This window comes from Calonectris borealis, chromosome 3 (assembly GCF_964195595.1).
Source record: "Calonectris borealis chromosome 3, bCalBor7.hap1.2, whole genome shotgun sequence".
NCBI lineage: Eukaryota > Metazoa > Chordata > Aves > Procellariiformes > Procellariidae > Calonectris > Calonectris borealis.
The window spans coordinates 108,818,430-108,839,961 of record NC_134314.1 but is presented as its reverse complement, the minus strand read 5'-3'; the positions used below and the strand labels follow the sequence as shown (position 1 = coordinate 108,839,961).

General features: G+C 39.3%; 1 protein-coding gene across 12 annotated transcripts in view; it reads left to right on the top strand.

The window, feature by feature from the left end:
• Positions 1-2,723: 2,723 nt before the first annotated feature.
• The window catches only part of TMEM63A (transmembrane protein 63A), a 33,366-nt gene continuing 14,557 nt past the window's right edge, over positions 2,724-21,532 (top strand). For 6 of the 12 annotated variants that reach the window (XR_012673177.1, XM_075147239.1, XM_075147236.1 and 3 more), the window contains exons 1-14: positions 2,724-2,813; positions 3,880-4,009; positions 4,943-5,139; positions 7,428-7,507; positions 9,072-9,135; positions 10,550-10,587; positions 11,759-11,901; positions 14,434-14,485; positions 15,649-15,757; positions 16,160-16,230; positions 16,665-16,745; positions 17,337-17,460; positions 17,813-17,946; positions 20,300-20,437. Coding sequence is in view for 11 of the 12 variants with exons in the window: in XM_075147239.1 (XP_075003340.1) it covers positions 4,954-5,139; positions 7,428-7,507; positions 9,072-9,135; positions 10,550-10,587; positions 11,759-11,901; positions 14,434-14,485; positions 15,649-15,757; positions 16,160-16,230; positions 16,665-16,745; positions 17,337-17,460; positions 17,813-17,946; positions 20,300-20,437 (1,220 nt within the window). In the remaining variant the exon portion in view is untranslated. Of the gene's footprint in view, positions 2,814-2,862; positions 2,882-3,879; positions 4,043-4,088; positions 4,233-4,942; positions 5,140-7,427; positions 7,508-8,834; positions 9,136-10,549; positions 10,588-11,758; positions 11,902-14,433; positions 14,486-15,648; positions 15,758-16,159; positions 16,231-16,664; positions 16,746-17,336; positions 17,461-17,812; positions 17,947-20,299; positions 20,438-21,532 lie in introns of those variants that run through there. The other 6 variants (XM_075147230.1, XM_075147231.1, XM_075147232.1 and 3 more) reach the window with 6 other exon arrangements.

Here is a 21,532-nt window from a genome sequence, read left to right as displayed (position 1 = left end):
TCCATCTGCTCTAGCAACATAATTAAACGTTTGGTAACTAATGACACTATGTGGCTTTTGTCACCAAAAGAACAGACAGTGGTAAACAAAACCCTATTTACAGGAGGTAGGGAGGAGGGAAATGTGACTCTGCTGTTGAAATTAGAGATAAACAAAATCACACCACTTAGCTAAAGAGCCTGTCTAGACAGAGGAAGAAAAAAAACAAATGACAAAAGCTTGATGTTATTCTTGTGAGAAAGAGAGGGAAAAATGATTTTGTAGCTGGGCAAAAGTCTTCAGAACGAAGAATGTCAAGACTTCAATGTCAAGATCATTGAATATCACCTATTTATGCTACAGAGTAAGATAGTCTAGCCAGAGCAAGGCTTTCTTAATTTTGAAAAATTAGACAAGAATCAAAAGTACAAACATCTTAGGAAATCACTGAGAAAATCAACAAAATGAATTTTGGTCCTAGAAATGTAAGAGCTGCAAGCATACACTGAGGCTTCACCTACATGGTAGGTCTACTGTGCTGCAGCTACATCAGTAAAATTTAATTTAAAAGAAAGTGATTATAACTATTCCACTTTGAATTCCTGTTTTGAAATAAACTGTCCACAGGAAGAGTTATTCCAGAAAGGCCAGGATGGAATAATTACTCTACTACACTCGTGCCAAACAACTTTCCCACCAACATAGCCCTAAGTAGAAGAGAGTGTGTTTTAAAGCTGAAGTAATTAACATCATTCAACAACAGCGGAATTTCTTTATTCAGTGAATAAAGTGAATCTGCACCAGCAGTGAATCTGAACCACTCTGCTTTGAGCTGAGAACTTTTATGCCATTTTCTAACTAACATAATTGTTACGACCAATTTAAAATCACAGATTACCTACAATGCAGCTGCTAGATAAATTATGAAATTCTATCTTGAAATGTCTCTCACTTACTGCAGATAACTGGGACTTTTCCTGTTTTGTGGGATAGAGTTTTGTGGGATAGCACATGTATGGCCAAACACTGCTCTCCACTGAGCAGGCATTCCTGAAAAATGAAACAAGGATTTTACAGAGCGAGGCAATTGTGGATTAATAAAAAGGCAGGGAGCAGGATAGTGGGTATGCATGCAGGGCCCTAAGTAATACACACAGCTTGAATACACAGGGAGTTGAAGATGGAGAGGCAGGAGCAGGACTGTCAACTGGAAGAGATGCTGGCTTCTTGGCAGCTGGGATGCTCATTTCTTTTAAACATAAAAGTCAACAGGTGACTGAGATCTTGATCAGTGTAACATGAGATTGAACCTTGCAATGCCCTGATGATTTTCGTTGTTTTCAGAGTGGGTCGCTGTTCTGAAACATCACCGCTGCTTCATTCACGAGACTGGAGGTATGGTGCAAATCTTTGAAGACAAGTGGTCTCCCTACCTCCCTCTGAACAGTTACATTTTCATCATTATCATAATCTTCTTCCTCAGACGCCTGCTGCTCATGGAGGTCCATCATGCCAATCAGGGGCAAAGGATGAAGATACAGGAGGATGATGATGGTTGCCAATGCTGGGTATCAAATGACTGTTGAGGGAACACTAAAATAAAGGATAGAGAAGAGGTGATCAGCAGGGCCTTGCCATACCACGTTTCTGGCCTGTTGGCTGGAAGCAATTAACCCCCGTAATGGATAGGATGTCCTTGCGGAGGACTGGGAATCAGCCTCATCCCAGCTCTACCATAGACACATTACGTTAAACTCCCTAGGTCTCGATTTTCCAATTTACAACATTAGAATGTTATTTCTCTCTTTATAGGTGTGTGGAGACAAGGGGCTTTGAATATTTCATGGAACATTCATATTACTATTACTTGATTTATTTCAGTTACCTATCTTAGTGTATGGCCTGCTCCACTTGTACCTGCACATTTGCCCACTTTACCAGATTGGGAATTGTGAAATCTCTTGAAATCTCATATTTCTTCTTCTTTTTTTGCTATAAAAAGCTCTGTTCAGATCTGGGGTTTTTTTATGTTAACGGATAATGTGAGTCATAGAGGCACGAAAGGTTTTTCTCCAAACCAGAGCACTCTAGTCCACGCTGCTGTAACATTAAAATTGAGAAATCACCGAGTAGTTAGGAAATCCTTCATTCTTCACCAGAGATTTTGTCTTTAGGATCCAGAATAAAATTTTCGCAGATAAGCTATGAGCTTCTAAAATAACTGTTGTAAACCATTATAGACATAATTTCAACGATATTGCGTAAAGGGCAAGCTTGGCTCAAGGTGCTTTAAAGGCATACACTTGCCTCTGACTCAGCAGCTCTTGCTGACCCTGCCATGTGGGAATAAAACCAGCTCCCAGCGCAGCTCCGACTGTCTCCTGCGCTAGAACAAAACCCCGCTGGACAAAACCGGGTGACCGCACCTCCCGACCGCCATGTCATATTGGCGGCAGATGAAAAATGACGGCAACTTCCCCCCGGTTATTTTACTACGCGGTCCTTTCCCTGAGGGAAGGCACTTCAGGGTCTGAAAGAGAAGGCCAGAGAGGCGAGGGGCACCAATATCCCCACGGACAAGCCAGCCGCCTCCGGCGCTGCGCTGCCCCGTGAGGGAGGGAGGCAGGGAGGGAAGGAGGCAGGCGGAGGATCAATGGCCGCCGCCCCGGCCTCTAACCGCCGGCGCCGGCCCGGCCCGCCCCAGCACGCATGCGCGCCTCCCGGGACTTGTTGCTGGGGCTTGTAACTTCGGGGCTGGGACGGTGCTTCGCGCTGCGCCCCGTGTGGTGACGAGACGAGAGAGAAGGAGAGAGGCAGCGGCCGGCCCGGTGCAGGTAAGGGAGGGCGGGAGCAGCGCTGCCGGCGGCAGCCCCGGTCTGCGGCGCTGTGTGGGGACGGGCAGGTGCGTGAGGCGGCCTCGGGGAGGGGAGAGGTGAGCCCTGAGGGGCGGCCGCCGGTGCTCGGGCTGCGCTGCCGGGTGGGGCCGGGCTGCCCGCGGGGGCCGGGGCCGGCTGCCTGCCGCTCCCCTCCGCCCGGCCCTCTGGAGGAAACAGCTGTTTCGTCTGGGCCTCCTCCCCGCTCTCCCGTCAGCGGGACCCCGGTCCTCCGCGGGCTCGGGGCGGGGAGCGGGCGGCCGGGGCAGCGCTGGGGGCTGTGGAGGGGCGGCGCAGGGCGGGGAGCTAGCCCCCGTACGTCCTCCTTGCCCAGAGGCAAGCACGGAACGAAGGGGCTGACTCCCTGCCCTGGGGTTTTCTGGTGTGCCGCCTGGGGACACTGCCCCTGCCAGCCCCCATGTCACGCCCCTCCCAGGGCCGGCGACACTGTCGGGGTCCCAGCCGAAATAAGGGAAACGGTTTCTCGATCCTAGAGCCCGTACCGGTGCTCGCCTTCCCTGGGAAGGTCGGGAAGTGCCGCTCGTTGCGTGCTCCTTTGGCTGCTGCAGCAGCGCAGCTCCACCCCTGGGAGGTCTTGCCCTTCTCTTTATCTCACTGACGGCTGGCTTACTTAAAAATAACAGCTTTCGAGAATTGGAAACCGTGTCTGATAAGAACCAGTGTGTTACTTAAAATTTAGCATGCAGCCTCTGCAGTTGTTGGGATGAAGGTTTCTAAAGTATGTTCAAAAATACTCTCTCTTCTGTCAGCACTAAATTTCAATCCTTAGAAAACCAGTATAGATTCATGGCACAAATGTTGTGTGTGTTGGGTTTTTTTGGTTCTCCCCCCCACCTTTGTGATGAAACACGTCAGTTGGGACAAAATTTCTTCCCCACCGTGTCACACAGTCCAACATGTAGTAAATGCTGTTTTGGGTGGAGTATCCTCCATGCTGTTTTTCTGCTGTTTAAAGGGAGAACTTGTAGTTATTCATATTCTTGTTTTGGTTTTGTTTTGTTTTCAGCATCCAGAATAGTGCTATCATCAGAGACATGTGCATTCCTCTTACAGAGGCATGATATCCCAAAAGTAGTGTCCGTGGACCTGTGATGAGGATCTACAATATTTGCTTTCAAAGGGTAGAGTTTTTTGGGGTATGCTTTCTTCATGAATTTATCAGTCAGAAGGTGTGTTCTGCATGAAGCATGCTTTTGTCCCAAGTACATGGGAACCATCAAGTTAATAAGATACAAGAAAAGAAATGTTTGAAATGGGAAGCCCCAGAATAAGTGAGAAATTGCCTGCACTGATAAAAAGACCTTTGTATCAATAGCCAAATCATGTGCATTCTTGTATGTTGCTACGTTATCTGAGCAGGTCAGTTGACTAAAATGAGATAGATGGCTGTTCTCTTAGAAAATTAGAAATACTCTTTTTTCTTTCGTGTTCATGATATACTGTAATTACTGTGCTGTTCTTTCAGTTGAATTCTCCTATTAAAAAATGAAAATCACACAATATTCCAAGAACAGAGAGGAGCATGTGTATTTGTGTAGCAGTTATTTTCTGTGGAATTAGTGGTGAATTTGTTAATAATCTCAAGGTCTTGACATTTGAATATAAAGTTCACAAGCCGGTATGTTCACACATGCTCATCAACTAGGAACAAAATCTTCAAACTACTATTGTTGGAAAATCTAATGCCCTCCTGGAGTCAGAATCCAGGCTGGAATAAGTGGTTTAATGTTATAGGTTAGAAGATAGAGCAGTTTGTTTTGTATGGGTCTTCCGTAGTCTTTCTCGGATGTCTGTAGAGGACATGGTTGGTTAGATGTCTGGAATTCTTGCTTGGGCACTGCTACTAACTGAGCCTGTCAGTTATTGCGAAATATTTTACAGGGAAAGATTGTCAAATATGACTTCAATTCTGAAGTAGTTTCCTGGTTGAATCTTCCTGTACTTTTTGTACAGGATTGTACTTTTGTACTTGTAATGTTAGTACATCTCATAAATACCAGGCAGGCTTTTCACATGGTTGTTTCACTTTTTCTGTTCTTTTTTTTCTTTTTTTTTTTCTTTTTTTTAAGGGAAAGACAAAATGAACCCTCTCTTTTTTCTGGGTTTTGGACATTCTCATCTAGTCTACTTCTGGAATAGAAGTGTACCTTTCAACTCAACAAATGAGACGTACTGCTACAGCACTGCCCGAGGCAGCACGGTGCTCCAAGGAGTAACTTTTGGTGGAATCCCAACTGTCCTGCTGCTTGATGTAACCTCCTTTTTTGTAAGCCCAGTTTCTATTTCGTGTATTGAATATCCTTGTGGCCTTCTCAGAAGTTATATTGTTCAGAATTCTCTTATTTATCAGGTAGGGATTTGTTTCCGAGAATCTTCAGAATAAGAAATGTGCTAAGGCCATCCTGGGAACATCAAAACACTTTTAAAGCATTGATAAAGGTGCACATACATGTGCGATGACAGTGTCACTGTATGTTGGCTGTGTAGATGTAGAGAGAGTGCAATATCATAGGGTCTGTATGTGGAGTCGTGGTAGGCTTTGTAGTGGTAGCTCAAATTTCTGTGTTTTGTTAACTGCAAGAACATTTTTTCCTTATTCTGGGTTTAAGTGCTGGGTACCTTTTCAGGAAGGGAACACCATTGCGAACTTCATTGTTTTTCAAAAGGAAATACAATATGGAAAATCTGTCATTTCACAGATATTTTTTTTTTAATTATATTTCATAAAGCTGTTGAGGAGATAATGTACTGATCAGCTCAGTCCTGACCAAAGGAGGAATAGGATTAGTTGCTGGTCTGGAGACTCCAAAACTGGAGCTGATCTGGAGGTCTGAGACTCCAATAAAACTTCTGGTTATTTCTACAATTTGGTCTAGGTGGTCTTAAGCCACCAGAAAAAGAGCTGTAGATCTGAAATTGGCCTGATGAGTGAGGTTTCTGATAGTAAAATGAGACTAAAGAGATCACATAGTTCCTGAGTTCTAGAAAGCCATTGTGGAGAAACTTAAAACTACCTGTGTAAGGTCTGAGCTGGTAGTTCCGTAGGAACGTAGAGGATGTTCCTGAAAGTTATGTAGTGGCATTCTTTGCTATTAATTTGGTGTACGCAGCTTGCTACCATAAATCCATTTTCTGAGTATGTACAGTATTTACTGCTCTGTGTGACTGATGGCACAGCATTTAATAAGATTTAGTTGGACTGTTTGGGGGGACTTTTTTTTTTTTAAAGCTGTGGTTGAATTTTAAAATACTGAGTCTCTGCTTTTGAGTTCCTTGCTGCTGAACCCTCCTCTCAAACAGCATTAGATAGAGAGTTAGATGCAATGTAGAAGGCTCCTCTCTTCTTCGAGTACCGAGTACTGCAATTTATTTAGCAACTTCTGTATTCCTGTGTTCATTACATGTTTACTGCAGATCCCTTTAGTAACTGTCAGTTGATGGGTTTCTGAATATTATTTCTAGGCTGGTTTCCTAAGAATGTAAGGTTTATATATTGCATTGTCTTCCCATTTTTGTCTGGCAGTTCCTCCTAATAACTGTAGAATACGTTAGGCAATTTCAACCAAAGTTTCAAAGAGTCGAGAGAACTTCCCTGCTTGCATGAAGTTTAATGGCCAGGTGAAGGAGGAAGATCTAAATTAATATTCCCTGTTGGAAGGAAGGCTCTTATAAGAAGGTTTTATTCATTGTGAAATGCGGAAATTAGCTGTGTAATCTTGACACATAGATAATCTTGACATGTATCCTGGCTGGTCAGTCGGTATTTGCATAGATCCAAATAAGTTACATCACTAGCACCACTTTCTAGCCAAACAGGTATGGGATGTAGGAGGGGCTAGGAGATGAGGACATATGCTACATATGCATAGAAAACAGGCCTTGTTACTTCTGCTTCATTGCTTCCTACAGAGCAACTTGTTTATTTAAAAAAAAGGAAACAAGAAATGCATCTATGAAATACATAGTGGGTTTTTTTTTTTCTTGTTTTCTTAGCCTCTTTCAAAAAGTGAAAATACAGGGGGGAGAGAAAAAATACGTTGCAGAGATCAAATATAAGTTTCTGGGGTTTATGAGTTATAATAATATATTACTTTTACTGAGGATAAAAATAATTCTCATACCTGAGAAAATAGTTGAGCCCCCTACAGCCTGTTTACATCACTGTTTAAGAATAAAATAAAATAAAATTGCAAGTCGTCCATCATAGTTCTAGTCATTAAGTAATGAATAATAGTAAAGCTGTATTTATGAAAATTTTGACTTCCTCTGAAGTACTACTTGCTACTTTTCCTGTCACAAACCTTCATACAGTTGCAGTTTAGAAGTATTTTTGCAGGCAGTTCTTCTCCTTTATAAATTAGGACAGGAAGGCAGGTGTTCTGTCCTTTGGTTCCAGACAGGTTGGTTTGTAGCATAGCCACCATTGGATCGGTTAACATATGGCCGTTGGTTTAGGAGCTTGGACAGCATTCTTTGACAGTTCCTATACACCTAAGAATAATTATTCTGAAGTGGAAAAGTAAATATTCAAAGATCTTTGTTTTTATTTTCTAGATTTTAATATTACTGTTTTCCATTATAAGAAAGAGATTCTGGGACTATGGTCGTGTGGCTCTGGTGTCAGAAGCTGAAAGGTAAAAAAGATATGCAATCAGACTGATTTGTTGAAACCATTTGGGGAATGTGGAAGTAGGTACAGTAAATAGGGCTTAAATTAAGTTTGTATCAATTAGATGCGTTTGTAATCACATGCACATATTTGTTAAAAATGTCCTCATGCTGCTTTGTGTGAAATACGTCCCACTCACAGAGTTACTCTTTGCGGTTTCAGTAATAAAGTTGTGTGTTTGGCAGTCATGAATTTCATTCTGCAGTTGTGGGTTAAGGAAGTGCAGATGAGAAAATAGACTGCTTGTCTGCTAACACGTCACATACCTACACCTTGATGTTTACAGTGTGTTTCTGTGAAAGAAAGATATTAACTATTTTGTTTATCTTGGCTCAGCCCAGTATCTTCCCAGAGCTCCCTATGCAGCCTGTGCCATAATATTTCTGAAGGGTTTAAAAATCAAAAAGAAATGTATCGTTGCAGGTTTCTGAAATTCTTCACTGATTTTTAGTAATGCTGCAAATGAGCTTATGATTATTTTTTTTTTAATATTATTTCTACAGGATGATGTCTTGGGATGTTTAAAAGCTAGCTGTCTATTTACGAAGTGGTAAACTTTTAACAGCGAGCCTCTTCCTGGTGTTACTGGTATAACTAAGTTGTGGTAAATTCACAACGAAGCAACAGGAAAGGACTCAAAATGTGGTTTTAGGTGTAATCCATGTACAATTGTGAAAAGTAGATGGTGAAAAAAAAAAAAAAGATGGGCGATAACTGAGACAGCTAGCTCAGGCAGCAAGAATGAAGATGCTGTGGTGTAGGCTCCCATGTGGGCTGTAGAGGGCTGCATGGGACAAACAGGTCCTTGAGCAGTCAGACACCTAGGAGCCTATGTTACTGTCCCTGCTGGACTGTGACCTGAGCGAGCTAGGTCAAAATTATCATAGATACACCGATGAATACACTCCATTTTAACATGTATTGTAATGTAATTATGGGCACATCACCATTGCAACATTTCTTTTTAGCAACAAACTAAAAACAGGTACTTTGCTATATTTGAGGGCCACAGAGTCTCTAAATATTTCTAGCCTTGCTGCAGGACTGAATTTGTGTGAGGAGGTGGCCCTGCAGGTAGGGATTTACTTATGCAGAGAAATTCTGAGCCACACAGTAGTGGCTGTAAGATGATGGAAGGGAGGTGGAGGGAAAAGGGTTGATGTCTTGTAATGAGGAGTATCTGAACAGGAAGCTACCTTGCAAATCTGATCCTCAATGGACTTCCAAACCTGTGTTGTATTCTTTTATTTACTGTGGTTTAATATCCCAATAAAACATTGTTTTCTTTCTAGTTCAGTTAAATGCTCGCACGTCAGGAGCTCACGTCCTCCCTTTTCAACATGAGACGCAGCAAATGTTTCTATAATTAAGCGTATGCTACAAGATGAAAACCACAGCTTTCCTAAGTGGAAAAGTGTTTTTGTACTACTTCCCTTAGTTACTTCAGGATTGTTAAAGCTGAAATAATTCTGTGGAATTCCATCGTCTGTTATTAAAGATTCTTAAAAGCGTCATTTAATGTATTTTAGTGAATCAAGATACAACCGATTGTCAACATCTTCATCAGTACCTGAAGATCTTGAATATGATAGGGTAAGTATTCTAGAGTTTTGATGTGGTTTTTTTAATGCAAGCTATTTAATGGAATCTGTTGTAATTTGCCATTCCACCTAGCCCAATGAACCAGTCATTAAACTGGAAGAACATCTATATGCAAAAATTAGTAATGTGTTGTGTTTTTATAGAACCATACGTAATCTCTCTCCATTTCCAAGAAACTATTGCTATATCGCAAATCAGTATCTTGGGTCGTCATTTTTAAGTGACCTTTTTTTTTTTTTTTATTAGGGGGGGGTTATATGTTAGCATTTCAGAGGGGAGACGGGGAAGAAAAAAGACTACTAAATAATTTGTACTTAAATAACAGTTGAAAAAGTTATATTATGTTCACGTTGCAAATAATATATAGTTGGTCTTTATAGTACATTTTCTTCCTCATAAAGATGAGAAAACTGGATGCAAGTGCAAGTGCGAGGCTAGTAATAAGCCATGTGCTCTTAATATGAAAACTGATTTGGAGTGGAAGATAATTTTTTGGCCAAACTTTTTATTGGTTCCATCCATAGTCTCTCTGAAGTCTTTGAATTCACACATCTCTATCATTTTGTGTTGGAGCTTCAGAATGATCCATGCGAAAGTTGTTAAAATGTAGGCTGCCACCATTGGACATTTTATATATGTATCAACTCAATATCTAACCTTGCAACTAAATAATTGTGTGAGCATCAAAAGCATACTGGTGTTTGATCAGGATGCTCTGCTATTTGTGTAGTTTTCTTCATCTTTTTTAAAACCATAAAGCAACTTTATAATTAAAACTGTTGAATAAAAATGTGTCTCTTTAGCTTGATACTATTCACTTGAAAGAAGAGGCTTTTCAAGAGACAAGATTTTTTTTGAACCATACTGGAACATTCAGGGAGATGTGATCTCTGCTGTACAGTTTCATAGGAAGATTTGTAAACCTATACAAGAAGCCTTTCTGTTAATGTTATCACAGCGTTTTTTCTAACTACCATTTAACTGATTAACTTGCATTAGCCTCTCATGGAACTTGTCCTTGAAATTGGAGAGTCTCTGGAAATGGTTTTGGAAAAAATAATCACCTTTTCTGCTCTAAAACAATTCTTTTAAAAAATTCTTTAGAAGCCTCAATCTTGACTTCTGTTCATTGGAGATGGGATCTGGACACACGTGTGTGCCCAAGCAATAAACGTGCAAGTGAAAAAAAAAAACCCTCTGAAGACAGACATATGAAGTATCTTGTAAAAAGTGTGTAGAGTATGAGGTATTTTTCTCTATGTTTCTAAATGATGATTTCATAGCAACAAACTGCCAGCTTTTTAGCTGAGAGATTGGCTTAATAGAAACACTTCTCTTAATTGTACAGATTAGAGACTACATTTTTTGTATGTTAGCTCCTAAAAACTTCCTTCTTTATTTATAGGGGTTTTGTTCTTGGATGACAGCTGCTTTTCGGATGCAGTAAGTGTATGAAACAGAAATAGTGAGCTGTGGTTTGCTTTGCTCTTTTTTTAATTGCAAAAGGGGGGTTGCATTCAAAATTCTTTTTTCCCTTGAGTAGATAGAATTTAATACAAATAGTGATAGAGGTGCCTCTGGTGGGGTGGAAAAAGAGTATGAAAACAAGGTCAGCTTATGGGAATACTTCTTCAGGATACAGTCATCCTTCTGCTGGCAGCCCAGGGACTTCCTGATCTTGGGACGGTGTGTGAACCTAAGTGAATCTATGGCATTTATATGGATTCTGAGCTAATAACTAGGCTCTAGGCTTTTACCCTTCAAAGAGTTCTGCGTGGGCGTTCCCCTGTTTGAAGCCAGTAGGGCCCCGGGCAGGAAACAGGGTTTCCCTGCAAGGATTTCTGTGGAGAACTGATGGTTTGGTTGGGGCTGGAATTGACTAACTAGGAAAAGCCCATCCCGCTGTTTCCCAGAAACTGAGCGTTAGATGTGTGATGTTCATTCTTTGCATCTCTTGGGGCTTAGTAAATCATGATTTTTAAAAATCAGTTTCTAGCTTGGGTACATTGAAACAAAAAAGGGGTGGGGATAGAGCCTGTCTTTCTCCATTTTTGCTAGTGCAGTTCCTTCCTTTTCCAAGAACTCCTATTTTAATGATTTGTCAATGCTGACAATGGATAGATGATGAGAGTTCATTCCAAAGCCTATTAATATCTTCTGTCAATTGAATGTCGTAAAAGTAAGGTGATTCTGTTGTCATTTTTCTCATGGGGAGCCTTTATGGAGATAAGTGAACACTGTCACAGTGTGATCTTAAAGTTTGAGAGCTAGACTTAACACCTTGTGACTGTCATAAAGCAGGAGGTCACAGCAAATTACTTCGTTCTCTTTTAGGCTAATAAAAAAGAACTTGGATTTGTATTTGCTTTTCAGATTACTTGTTTCCGTCTTAAATTCCCTTATGTTAATTTTTGTATGTTGATACTGCACAAGAAAAAGACACTTTTGGAACTTAAATTTATGCATGAAAGAACACAACCATGTTGAAAACAGATAGGGATTGATGGAGATGTCACTGGGTAGACTGAGAAATTAGTGTATGTTCAAAAACCACCCTCCAAAACCCCAAGGACATTAAGTAGACTGACCGTGTGCTTTTCTGTCTATGATGCAGCGATGACGAGATTCATGAGAGATGTGGTGAAGATGCCATACATTACCTTGCCTTCCAGCGTCACATCATCTGTTTGTTGATTGCTGTCAGCATTTTGTCTGTGTGTGTCATATTGCCTGTCAACCTATCGGGTGATCTACTTGGTAAGAATTTTTCTTGTATTCTGAGAAGAGTTTTGTGTTTTATATCATTGGAAAAGCTTTTAGGATTTTTTTATTTTGGTAAACTTTGTAAGGTTTGTGTCATTTTGTTGTGGGTGTCGTCGTCCTCTACCCACTCAGTCTGATGTGTGTGTCATTTTCTGTGAAATTCGTATGAGAGTAGAGGGTTCTTTAAACGTCTGGCAAAAACTGTTGTCAGAAACAAGGTGACAGACCACATGCAGACATGGACAGCTAGACCTAGAAGGCTCAAGGCAGGATTAACTTGACCTATGCCCTCTTAACTGGTGTTTATCTAGGCACTCTTTATGATTTTTATCGGTGGTTATTGCCAACGGAAACTCTCTTCACAGTTGAGAAATCTTTTTCTAGTGTCCTCTTTCGCTGCAGTTTAAGATCACTGGGGAGAATAGATTATTCTTTTCCTCTTTGCAATATCCTTTTAGCTGCTTGAGGATTAACAATTCATCTGTCCTTTTCCCTCTTTTTTATAAACCAGACCAGTTAATTTGGTCATTAATAAGAAATGTTTTTGATTTGGCTGATCATAAAATCATCAGCCATCCTCTGAGCTTTTTTATTATCTAGCTAGACTGTCTCCCATTGTTCCCTTCTGTCTTGGTTTGCAGCTCAAAACTGGACAAATCTTCTCGCTGAGACTTTGTCAGTGCTGACAGACAGAATTATTTCATGTTTCTTGCAGTTTCTTTCCTGATTATGTCTGCCAGTGTGACACCTACCTCTTTCCATTATTAACTCACACGCAACAAATACAGTAAGTGTGTCCTCTAGTCTGCCATTCAGGTTGCTAATGAGAATACTGGTGGACACAACTCTGTTAAATCCTCTTTCAACGTTCTTCCATTTTTGATAATGAGTGCTTATAAGCCCATTTTATACCTGGCTTTGTATCAGTCTTGTCAAGATCATGTTTACAGAGTTGTTCGCTGTTGATCATCTTGGTGAATAACGATGCAAAAAAAAGCAGTAATTCATTTGGTTTTCCCAGGAGCTCTCAAGCGGAGTACTTGCTTGTGTTTTGTTCTGTTTGTTCTTATACCACAACAATTGCATCTTATTTTGTGTATTGACCTTGCTGATCTTTGTCCCTATAATTTATTCTCTTCTATTGTCCTTAATAATGTGGCCTAGTTTTTGTTTTCAGTGTACTCCTACCTGTGTTTTAAAGAGCCTTGTGACTTAGCCCTCGTCTGTAATGGGATACATTGTACCTCTGTCTTTAGTATTGTTTCTTTCTGGAACTGCCATCTCTGACTTCCCTTTTATGAGCTCTTTCTTAGCAATTCTCTGTTTATATTAATATCTGCTTTCTTAAAGACCATTGCTGTTCTTTTTTCCTTCTTTGAATTTCTTTTCTTTTTTTTCTCTTTCAAAGGACCCTTTATCTCTTCACAGTCACTTCTCCTTTCTTGCTTTCCATCTCTGTGTTCTCAGTCAGCATCCCTAGTTTTACAGAATCAAATCCAACACACTGGTGCCCTAGTTGCTGTCTTCACCTCCTTCATAAAGAGAAAGATGCTGGCGCCTTCAAAGAATTTACAGAACGTAGTTCCCTCTTCTGGTCTAGTTACTACCTGTATATTTATACCAAAATGGATTTTGTAATGTGCATCAATTTGTGTGCACTGTCTTTCTCTAACTGCAATTTGATAAAAGTTGTAGTATCTTGGATACCAGTAGATGCTCTCTGTTAATTCAAATGGCAGAGTATGGCTGGCCGCCTAAAGCAGGAGAATACAGCTTCTGTTTTCCTGCATTAATTTTTGTGATGCTAGGAAATATGGCTGAAAAACAAATATGAAGTTTTAGTGTCTCTCCTCTTCTTCCTCCGCTTCCACCATATGTTGATTTTGTGCATTTGCAGTTCTTTCTGTTGTGATGACTTAACTTGCAATGTGGTTTAACAGTCTATGCTAGAAGATTGTTTAGCTTTCCAGATACACTTAGCTCTTTTTCTTTTGTGAACAAGTACTCAGTTTTCACTCACTTGCATTATCATTTTTTGAAATATTTGACAGTCTAGAGAAACAACGTCATATAAACTTTCTAATTTTTGACCTTACTAAGGTTATCAGTACTGTTTTGTCAACACTGAATTAATGCAGTTTAAAAAACTGAGGTAAGAAATCAGTGAAGATGGAATAAAAATGTGAAAGAAATATGTTCAAATCCCTAACCAATGTTGTTAATGGACTTGGAGGGAGAAAGGGAACTGCTGCAAAGATCTAGTATTCAAATTTTTAAAATAATCTATTATTTCTCTTGATGGGTTGAATGCAGTATAATCCTGGGGGTTTTTTTCCAACTCTAAAATGCAATACGGTGTAAACCAGAATTAATTATGATTCTAAATCTTTTTAATAATGAACATGCTCAGCATTAAAAAGAAGTATATCAACATTTAAAAGAAAAAAGACTAAAAGCTGACTTTCTGATAGTTTGCCTGTGAATCTTGCACCAGTTAATTATGCTACTTGATTTTGTTGTTTTTAGATAAAGATCCCTATAGTTTTGGAAGAACAACTATAGTAAACTTACAAACTGGGTAAGTAAATCTTGCAAGGTACTTTTATGCGTATGTCTGTTTCCTGCCATAGTCTCTAAACACATGAATTGACACTTGCAGCATGGCTCATGGGGTGGGAATTACTTATTGATACTTCATCACCTGAAACTGGGATACGTTCAACTTCAGGCTATGCAGTTACAGTGCTGATAAGAAATCTGGAAACTTGGATTCTACTCTCTCAGCTCTTACTTCTTACACCACATGTTTCTCTTGGCTAATGACTGCGTATCTAGTGATATTATTTTCAGAAATTTCCACATTAAAAGAAACCATACCTCAGAAGGAAAATAAAACTGACAGCTTTACTAGAATGTGTGACTCGGATGATTTAAATTCTCTTACATCAGATTTATCTGTGTGCATGTCTCTCCCATCCTAGATCACGATTAAAATTACTTCTATGTGTTTTAAAAACAGTCTGTAAAATAGTTGAGATACAAAGGTGTACAATTTTTCTGTTTTATTACTTGATCATTCCACGTCTATCCATGCTACTACGTCCAATAGAGTTTCTGCCAACGCAGTTTGTTTTTTTTAACCATGTTATGAATCCTAGTAACTAGTGGGGATTTTCTGTTTGGTTGGGGTTTTTTATCTGTAAAATAGGTTCCTGTATTTTAGGTTAATTGTAATTATTAATGCTCTTCGCAAAACTGAAGAACTGTTCACAGAACAGAACTTCTGTAAGCTTTGAGGAAGGAGCTATCGGAGAAGCAGAATCTGCTCCCTGTATTAGGCTGTTTTCAATTTGGGTAAGGATTGTGTTCAAGGAGAGTTCAGTTATGCACTCAGCACAGTAACTAATAAGGCCAATAAAAAACATTTTGGCAACTAACATGGTGTGTGCTGTTGGTCATCTGGATGAGAAGGCGCAAGTCAAATGCTGCCCAAAAATGTCCGTGTCATAGACTATCTGTTTTCTTTGTAGGTCTGTTACCTATAGAATTTTATGATAAGCGAGTAACCCTAATGACTGTCCAAGGCATCTGCATAGGTGTGACTGACTATCAGTAGCTACCTTTTTTCTTGTTTTGTGTTCAATGAGAACTTGTAATCTGTTTAGCATTTTGATGGCTACTTGTATCATTTGGACAATTAGTTCTTCCTGTTTCTCATATTCATAACATTTTGTCCGACAGTAATAATCTTCTTTGGCTGCACACAGTTTTTGCTGTTGTTTACCTGATTCTGACTGTTGGCTTCATGAGACATCACATGAAGTATGTCACATATAAAGAAGAAAACATAGTAAGTTTCTGTACTGGGGTGAAAAAAAACCATATAGCATGTTTGCAAGTGGATAATGCTAAAAAAGCAAATTGCTAAGATGCCTCCTGCTTGCTAGAATGTGATGTAAGTGTGAAGGAATTCACTGAAAGCAAAGCTCCACAGAGTGAACTGTGAAAATGGATGGAGAGAAGGGGATTGGGGAGGCATTTGTGAAATTTTGGTGTAACCTATTACCAATGTAGAAGGTGAACGTGGCACTGTCTTGAATAGATGCAGCTCCCAACAAAATCAAAATTTCCTACCTTTTTTCCCCCTCTACAAGACAGCTACTTGTGCTGTGTCACCACTGCCTTCCTCACGTTCTTGTTTTCTCTTTCATGATGTGGTTTCTCAAAATCAGAGTTGCATTTTTTCTTGCAGGTTAAGTGCACATTGTTTATAACTGGTCTTCCAAAAAATGCAAAAGAAGAGACGATACAAGGCCATTTCACGTAAGTTCCACGCTAGAGTAGTATCATTAGGAACAGGAGATTTAAAATTGTCCTAGTAATTTTACCTGCTCAAGCAGAAATGTTTTTTGACTTTTGCACTGTTTAAAATTTATATTATAGTATCTGTCTTCTGAAAACATATCTTATTCCTTAGACAGAATTGAGAAAAGATTATATTTCAATAAAGTTAGTTAGCTGATCTTAAAATTAGAATCTAAGAAAGTGGCTGTGTATCCACGCTTTCCAATCATGCTCCCGTCTCATATTAAAGTAACTTTCAGGAACTGTCTCTCTGGAAGTCTCCACTCTATGATACCTCATTCAGAAATGAAATGAGTGATTGAGATGTCAGTTAGACATCAGTGGTGCTCTTTGAAACAGTTTCTTCCTTGTACTTTCTGTTCTTATGGTCTCACGTACTGCTTCCTTTTCAGTGCTGCCTACCCAACCTGCACTGTGCTGGAGGTCCAGCTGTGTTATGACGTAGCCAAGCTTATTCGTCTCTTCAAAAAAAGGTACTTATTTTTGTAATCTACCTGAGTTTAGCATAGTTTTATGAATGCTTTGCCAGTCTTTAATCAACATACGCCAGTAGTACTAAGCTTGCACATACTAGACATGAATTCGGCTCTTAAAGGTCTGGACTTCAGTTAGATTCAGCTGTGTTCTAAGGTGAGTTGTGGGGTTCAGCCTGTTTCTTGTAGGTGTGATATGTTGTGTGTTGCATAAGATAAGCTTTGACTTGCGGATTATTTATTTATTTATGTATTTAACTATTGTCAGGCAGTGCAAAGTGAAAAACCCAATTATTGAATTAATAACTCTGGGACCCTGCTTCTTTGGCCAGAGGTGCTGGTCATGGGAGAAAAAAGTGTTTATCTTCTGGGCTATACATTGGTTTTTCTCCTGGAACCTCGCTTGCTGTTACAGACTTGAAAATAAATTATACTAAGTAGCCAAAATAAGGTATATGAATATCTTTGGTGACCGATTAATTTGTTATCAGTCCGTGACGTAACTTTTTTCTCTTGGGGATTATATTCTTCTTGAGCTTGATGTTGATACTGTTTTCTTGCAAAATGTTATGGATGTATTTTTCTGTCCAGAAAACAGGCAGAAAAAAGCTTGACTTACTATCAACACCTGCATCAGAAGTATGGCAAGCGGGTCCAAATCAATCCTAAGCCATGTGGTCAATTCTGCTGTTGTGAAATCAGAGGATGTGAAAAGGTAAGAGATTGTGTTCATTTTTAGTTACAGCTAGGTAGATTGTTAGAAGAGTAGAGAATAGTTTTTGTGTGACATCGTTGAGCTTCAGAAAATTCGTTTATTGCAGATAGCTCATCCTTCATGTTCTTGCACTGTACAGAAAAGGAATTCCCCAAAACTTTTCAAATGTAATCCTAGTGCAAAAATTGAAGTGCAAGAAAAACTTCCTGTTTGTTTGTCTTTGCATTGTGATGTGATTTGTAATTTGTGGAAGTAGTATGAGGAAGAGAGGCTATGGTTTGTGTAAGCTGTATTTTAATGAAGATATTAGCCGTCTGGTACTTGGATGTAACAGTCATCAATTTCCTGACAGGAGGACGCTGTAGATTATTATACCAAAGTTAGAAATGAACTGACGGAAGAATATTCAAAAGAGGAACAAGCTGTTCATAATAACCCGCTGGGAATGGCTTTTGTAACATTTCAAGAGAAGTCCATGGCAACCTAGTAAGTTTTGTCTGCTGTCTTATTTGTTCTCTTTTAACTATAATAGTACACCTGATCTCCTGTTTGTGTTGCTTGTTTGCTTATGTTGGTTCTTCTTCCTTTTTTCTGCTTCACCATCCTGTGGATTTGGTCTGCTTTGCTTTCCGGCAAGTTTTCCCGTAAGTGTGCATTTAGACTCTATGCTTCGAGTGAAGAAACGATCTAAGGGACTAAATGACTCTGGACATTTATTGGGATAAGGAGCCTTTCTCTTCTGTGCGGGATCCAGTCCATCAGTGTAGGTTAATACTAGGCCAGACTAACTGGCTCTTGAATACGAGTTACCGATTTCTCCATTTTCTACTGTGCAAATGGTCCAATTACGAAACTGTCACAGTGGGTGCAAATTACACTTCTAGTTAGTCATTAGTCATCTCAACAAAGTAGAGTCGGTGACTGACCTGGCCATAGATGATAGATACACATTACATACCTGTCTTACCTGCTATTATAGATACATGTGTAGGCCTAATATCTGAAGTTGTTCAATGCCTTTTACTCGGTCCTTTGTAAACAAAATAAATGCATGTAGCCTCTTGTTTTCTGTTGGCACTTTGTGAGCATCTTTTACTAACACAAAGTGGGTAAAGGGAAGCAGAATAATATTTGTATTACAAAAATAACACATCATGCCATTTTTATTCTTCATAGTCTCTCTGATTTAAATTGTCTGCAGTCTTTTAACCTTCAAGTCATGTTAAAGCACCAGTCTTTCAGGCTCTTTTCCAAGGAAGTCCAGGGTTTAGAATTCCTTGCAAGAATTTGAGATGCTGGAGAAAGTTTTGCTTGCTGCTTTTTAACTGAATTGTGATTGTGTGGTGAAATCTGTCCCCCTCCTAATTTTGTAATGCTACACACCATATTTAGAGAATCTAGAGCATGAAATAACATTTTAAGATGTGAAACTGAAAGAAGAAATAAGCGCTGAAGTTCCTTCTCAAGCTGCTAATTTGCCCTGTACAATTTTTGTGGGATAGTCTCTCCTTGGGCATGTGTTCTGAGCTGCACTGCAGGCGTCTCTGAGTTGAATTATCAAGAACTGAAAAGATTTTATGTTTTTTAGCTTGGAATTGATGCGGTGGACTCCATTCTCTGGAAAATTAGATTAGATTACATGTGAAGCTGAGGCTACCATCAAATTAGTAAGTTATTTGGTGCCCTTAGTGTGCTCTGCTCCACAGAGCCCTGAAATAGGATGGGAGAAACAGGAAGCCAGGACTGAGGTTCATGGAGTCAGGGGTTGCAGAACCTGGATTAATGATGGTGCTCGGTAGTATGGCTGGTAATGCTAAAGCTTGCTCTGTATGTATTTTAAAAAATAAACTATCAAAGTATAATTAACTGTTAAATACTTGCTGCTGCAAGATGCTGGCAATTTGACATCACTACTTGAATTCTGGTAAGGTAAAGATCTGGGTTTTGGGGGTTATTTTTGTTTGTTTGTTTGGTGTTAGTGTGTGTGGTTCTCTCTTTTCTTTATGTTAAGGGCACAATTGAGAAACAAGCACGTTCAGGAATTTTAGAGAACGTTCAAATATAATATATACTGTTTCCATGCTAGTGTAATAGAGCTTATCTGGAGTGGAACTTCTTTTACACGCACACAGTTGTATTGTCTCTGAATATATGCCTAGCACTTTTATTGCTGTGTTTTGAGAAATCTTTTGAAGTGTTTATTCTGGGCATGTTTAAATTTTGTTAAATACATTGATTGTCAATCAACTCATAACATTTGAAGATAAAATTAAGTATTGTGATTATTTTAGGAGTGGGCGAAAGTGGGTAATATTTTGAATTGTGAGAATACCAGGATGATAAAAAACTTTCTGAGAATTGGTATTCAAGGCAAAATTGGCTAGTTTTGATACTAGTGTAATGAAATGAGAGTGCAGATTAATCCTTTAGTCTGCTTTGATTTGAAAACAGCCGAAATTACGTAGAGAGCTGTTTGGGGAACTGGCTGTCTTTGTTTTTATTTTTTCCAATGTTCTCAGGCTTTGATCTATTTTTTAATATTTTTTTCATACGAGCCACTGCTGCTGTTCATGTTGGTAGAAGCACTGAACAGTTCAAACCAAGACTGCTTTTTGTTTTCAACTTTGTCAGGTCTCAAAGACCTGTGGTAGTAACTGTTTATATGATGGTCATTAGATGCATGATATAATGTTAAGTTGCTGTCTAAGTACTATCTTGATCTCTGGTTATTAAAAGCAAAAAAATCTTTATCACTATCCCCAGTCTTTCTCATTACATATGCAGCATTTTCAGGTGTAAATATTTGGAAAAATCCTCCACTTCATTTTCTTCCTTACAGTATCCTTAAGGACTTCAATGCCTGCAAATGTCAGAGTATTAAGTGTAAAGGAGAACCCCAGCCATCGTCCTACAGCAGGGAGCTGCACATATCAAACTGGGAGGTTACATACGCTCCTTATCCTGAGAATATTTGTTGGTAAGATTCCTGTCTTGCATCCATTTATTTATGATAATGTAGGTTTAGAATGGGGTCAGGAGAAGGGGGCTGAGTGCATTTTTCTTTAACCCTAAACTAAGATTTTACGTAGTGTTTGGATGTGGCTGAGCTGCATCTTTATTTCTATTACTGGTGTTCTTCGTTGACCTTGGGGAGGCCTCTCAGAGGCTGACTAGAGTTTTGCCACCCAAAGTTCTGGTACCTGCAGTTCCTGTTAACGAAAAAAAAAAATCAGCTTAGTAATATCCGTGCCTCAGTGTTTCCATTTTTTGAGGTTAATGCATATCTACTATTGAGATCTGAGGAAAGCAACTTGGTGTTAGTGCTGCGTATTCTCCAAGTATGTATGGTTATTTTGAGTTGCCACATGATGAGTATAACTTGATCCCCTCTGAACTATGGTCTGTCTTCTAACATCTTTTTACGGACCCAGTAAATTTCCCAGGCTTTACCCAGCACTTACAGGAGAGTGTTGGAAAACAGATAAATGCTTTTTTGAATTAAACTGTTCCTGTGCTGCCTTCTGTCATGCTTATAGGCCCAAAATGACAAAACATTTTCCAATTGCTTTGCAAATAACTTAGGGTTGGGTCAATATAATCTCCTGTTCATATAACAGTAAATTTGTTGTGACATTTCCATTGCCCAAACCAAAACTGCAAGTGAGACACACACATGCACAAGTTACTGTATTTTACCTGTATGTAACTTTTTTTTTTAAAAGTACACTTTTTTCCTAATGATTTTAATAGGAAATTACTTTTAAGGTGACTATGCCATCTGTTTCTAATAATTGAGAGGTTTTCTCTAGAACTACAATTCTGCAGTTGGGAATAAAGTACAGAATCTTTAACCATAAAGCAAACAACCATAATTCTTAGCTGCGTCCTTTGCAGCTGTGTTATTTTGAGACATGAATTAAAAATCTCTCGCAAGCTGCTTTCCAAGTAGGGTCGGTTTAATCTGCCTCTTTCATGAAAGGGTTCTTGCATGCGTGTGTGCTTCATTTCTTCTTCCTTGCTTCCAGCACTGTCTTATGGACACAGGAGATGATCGTTGAGACTCTGGGTTGAA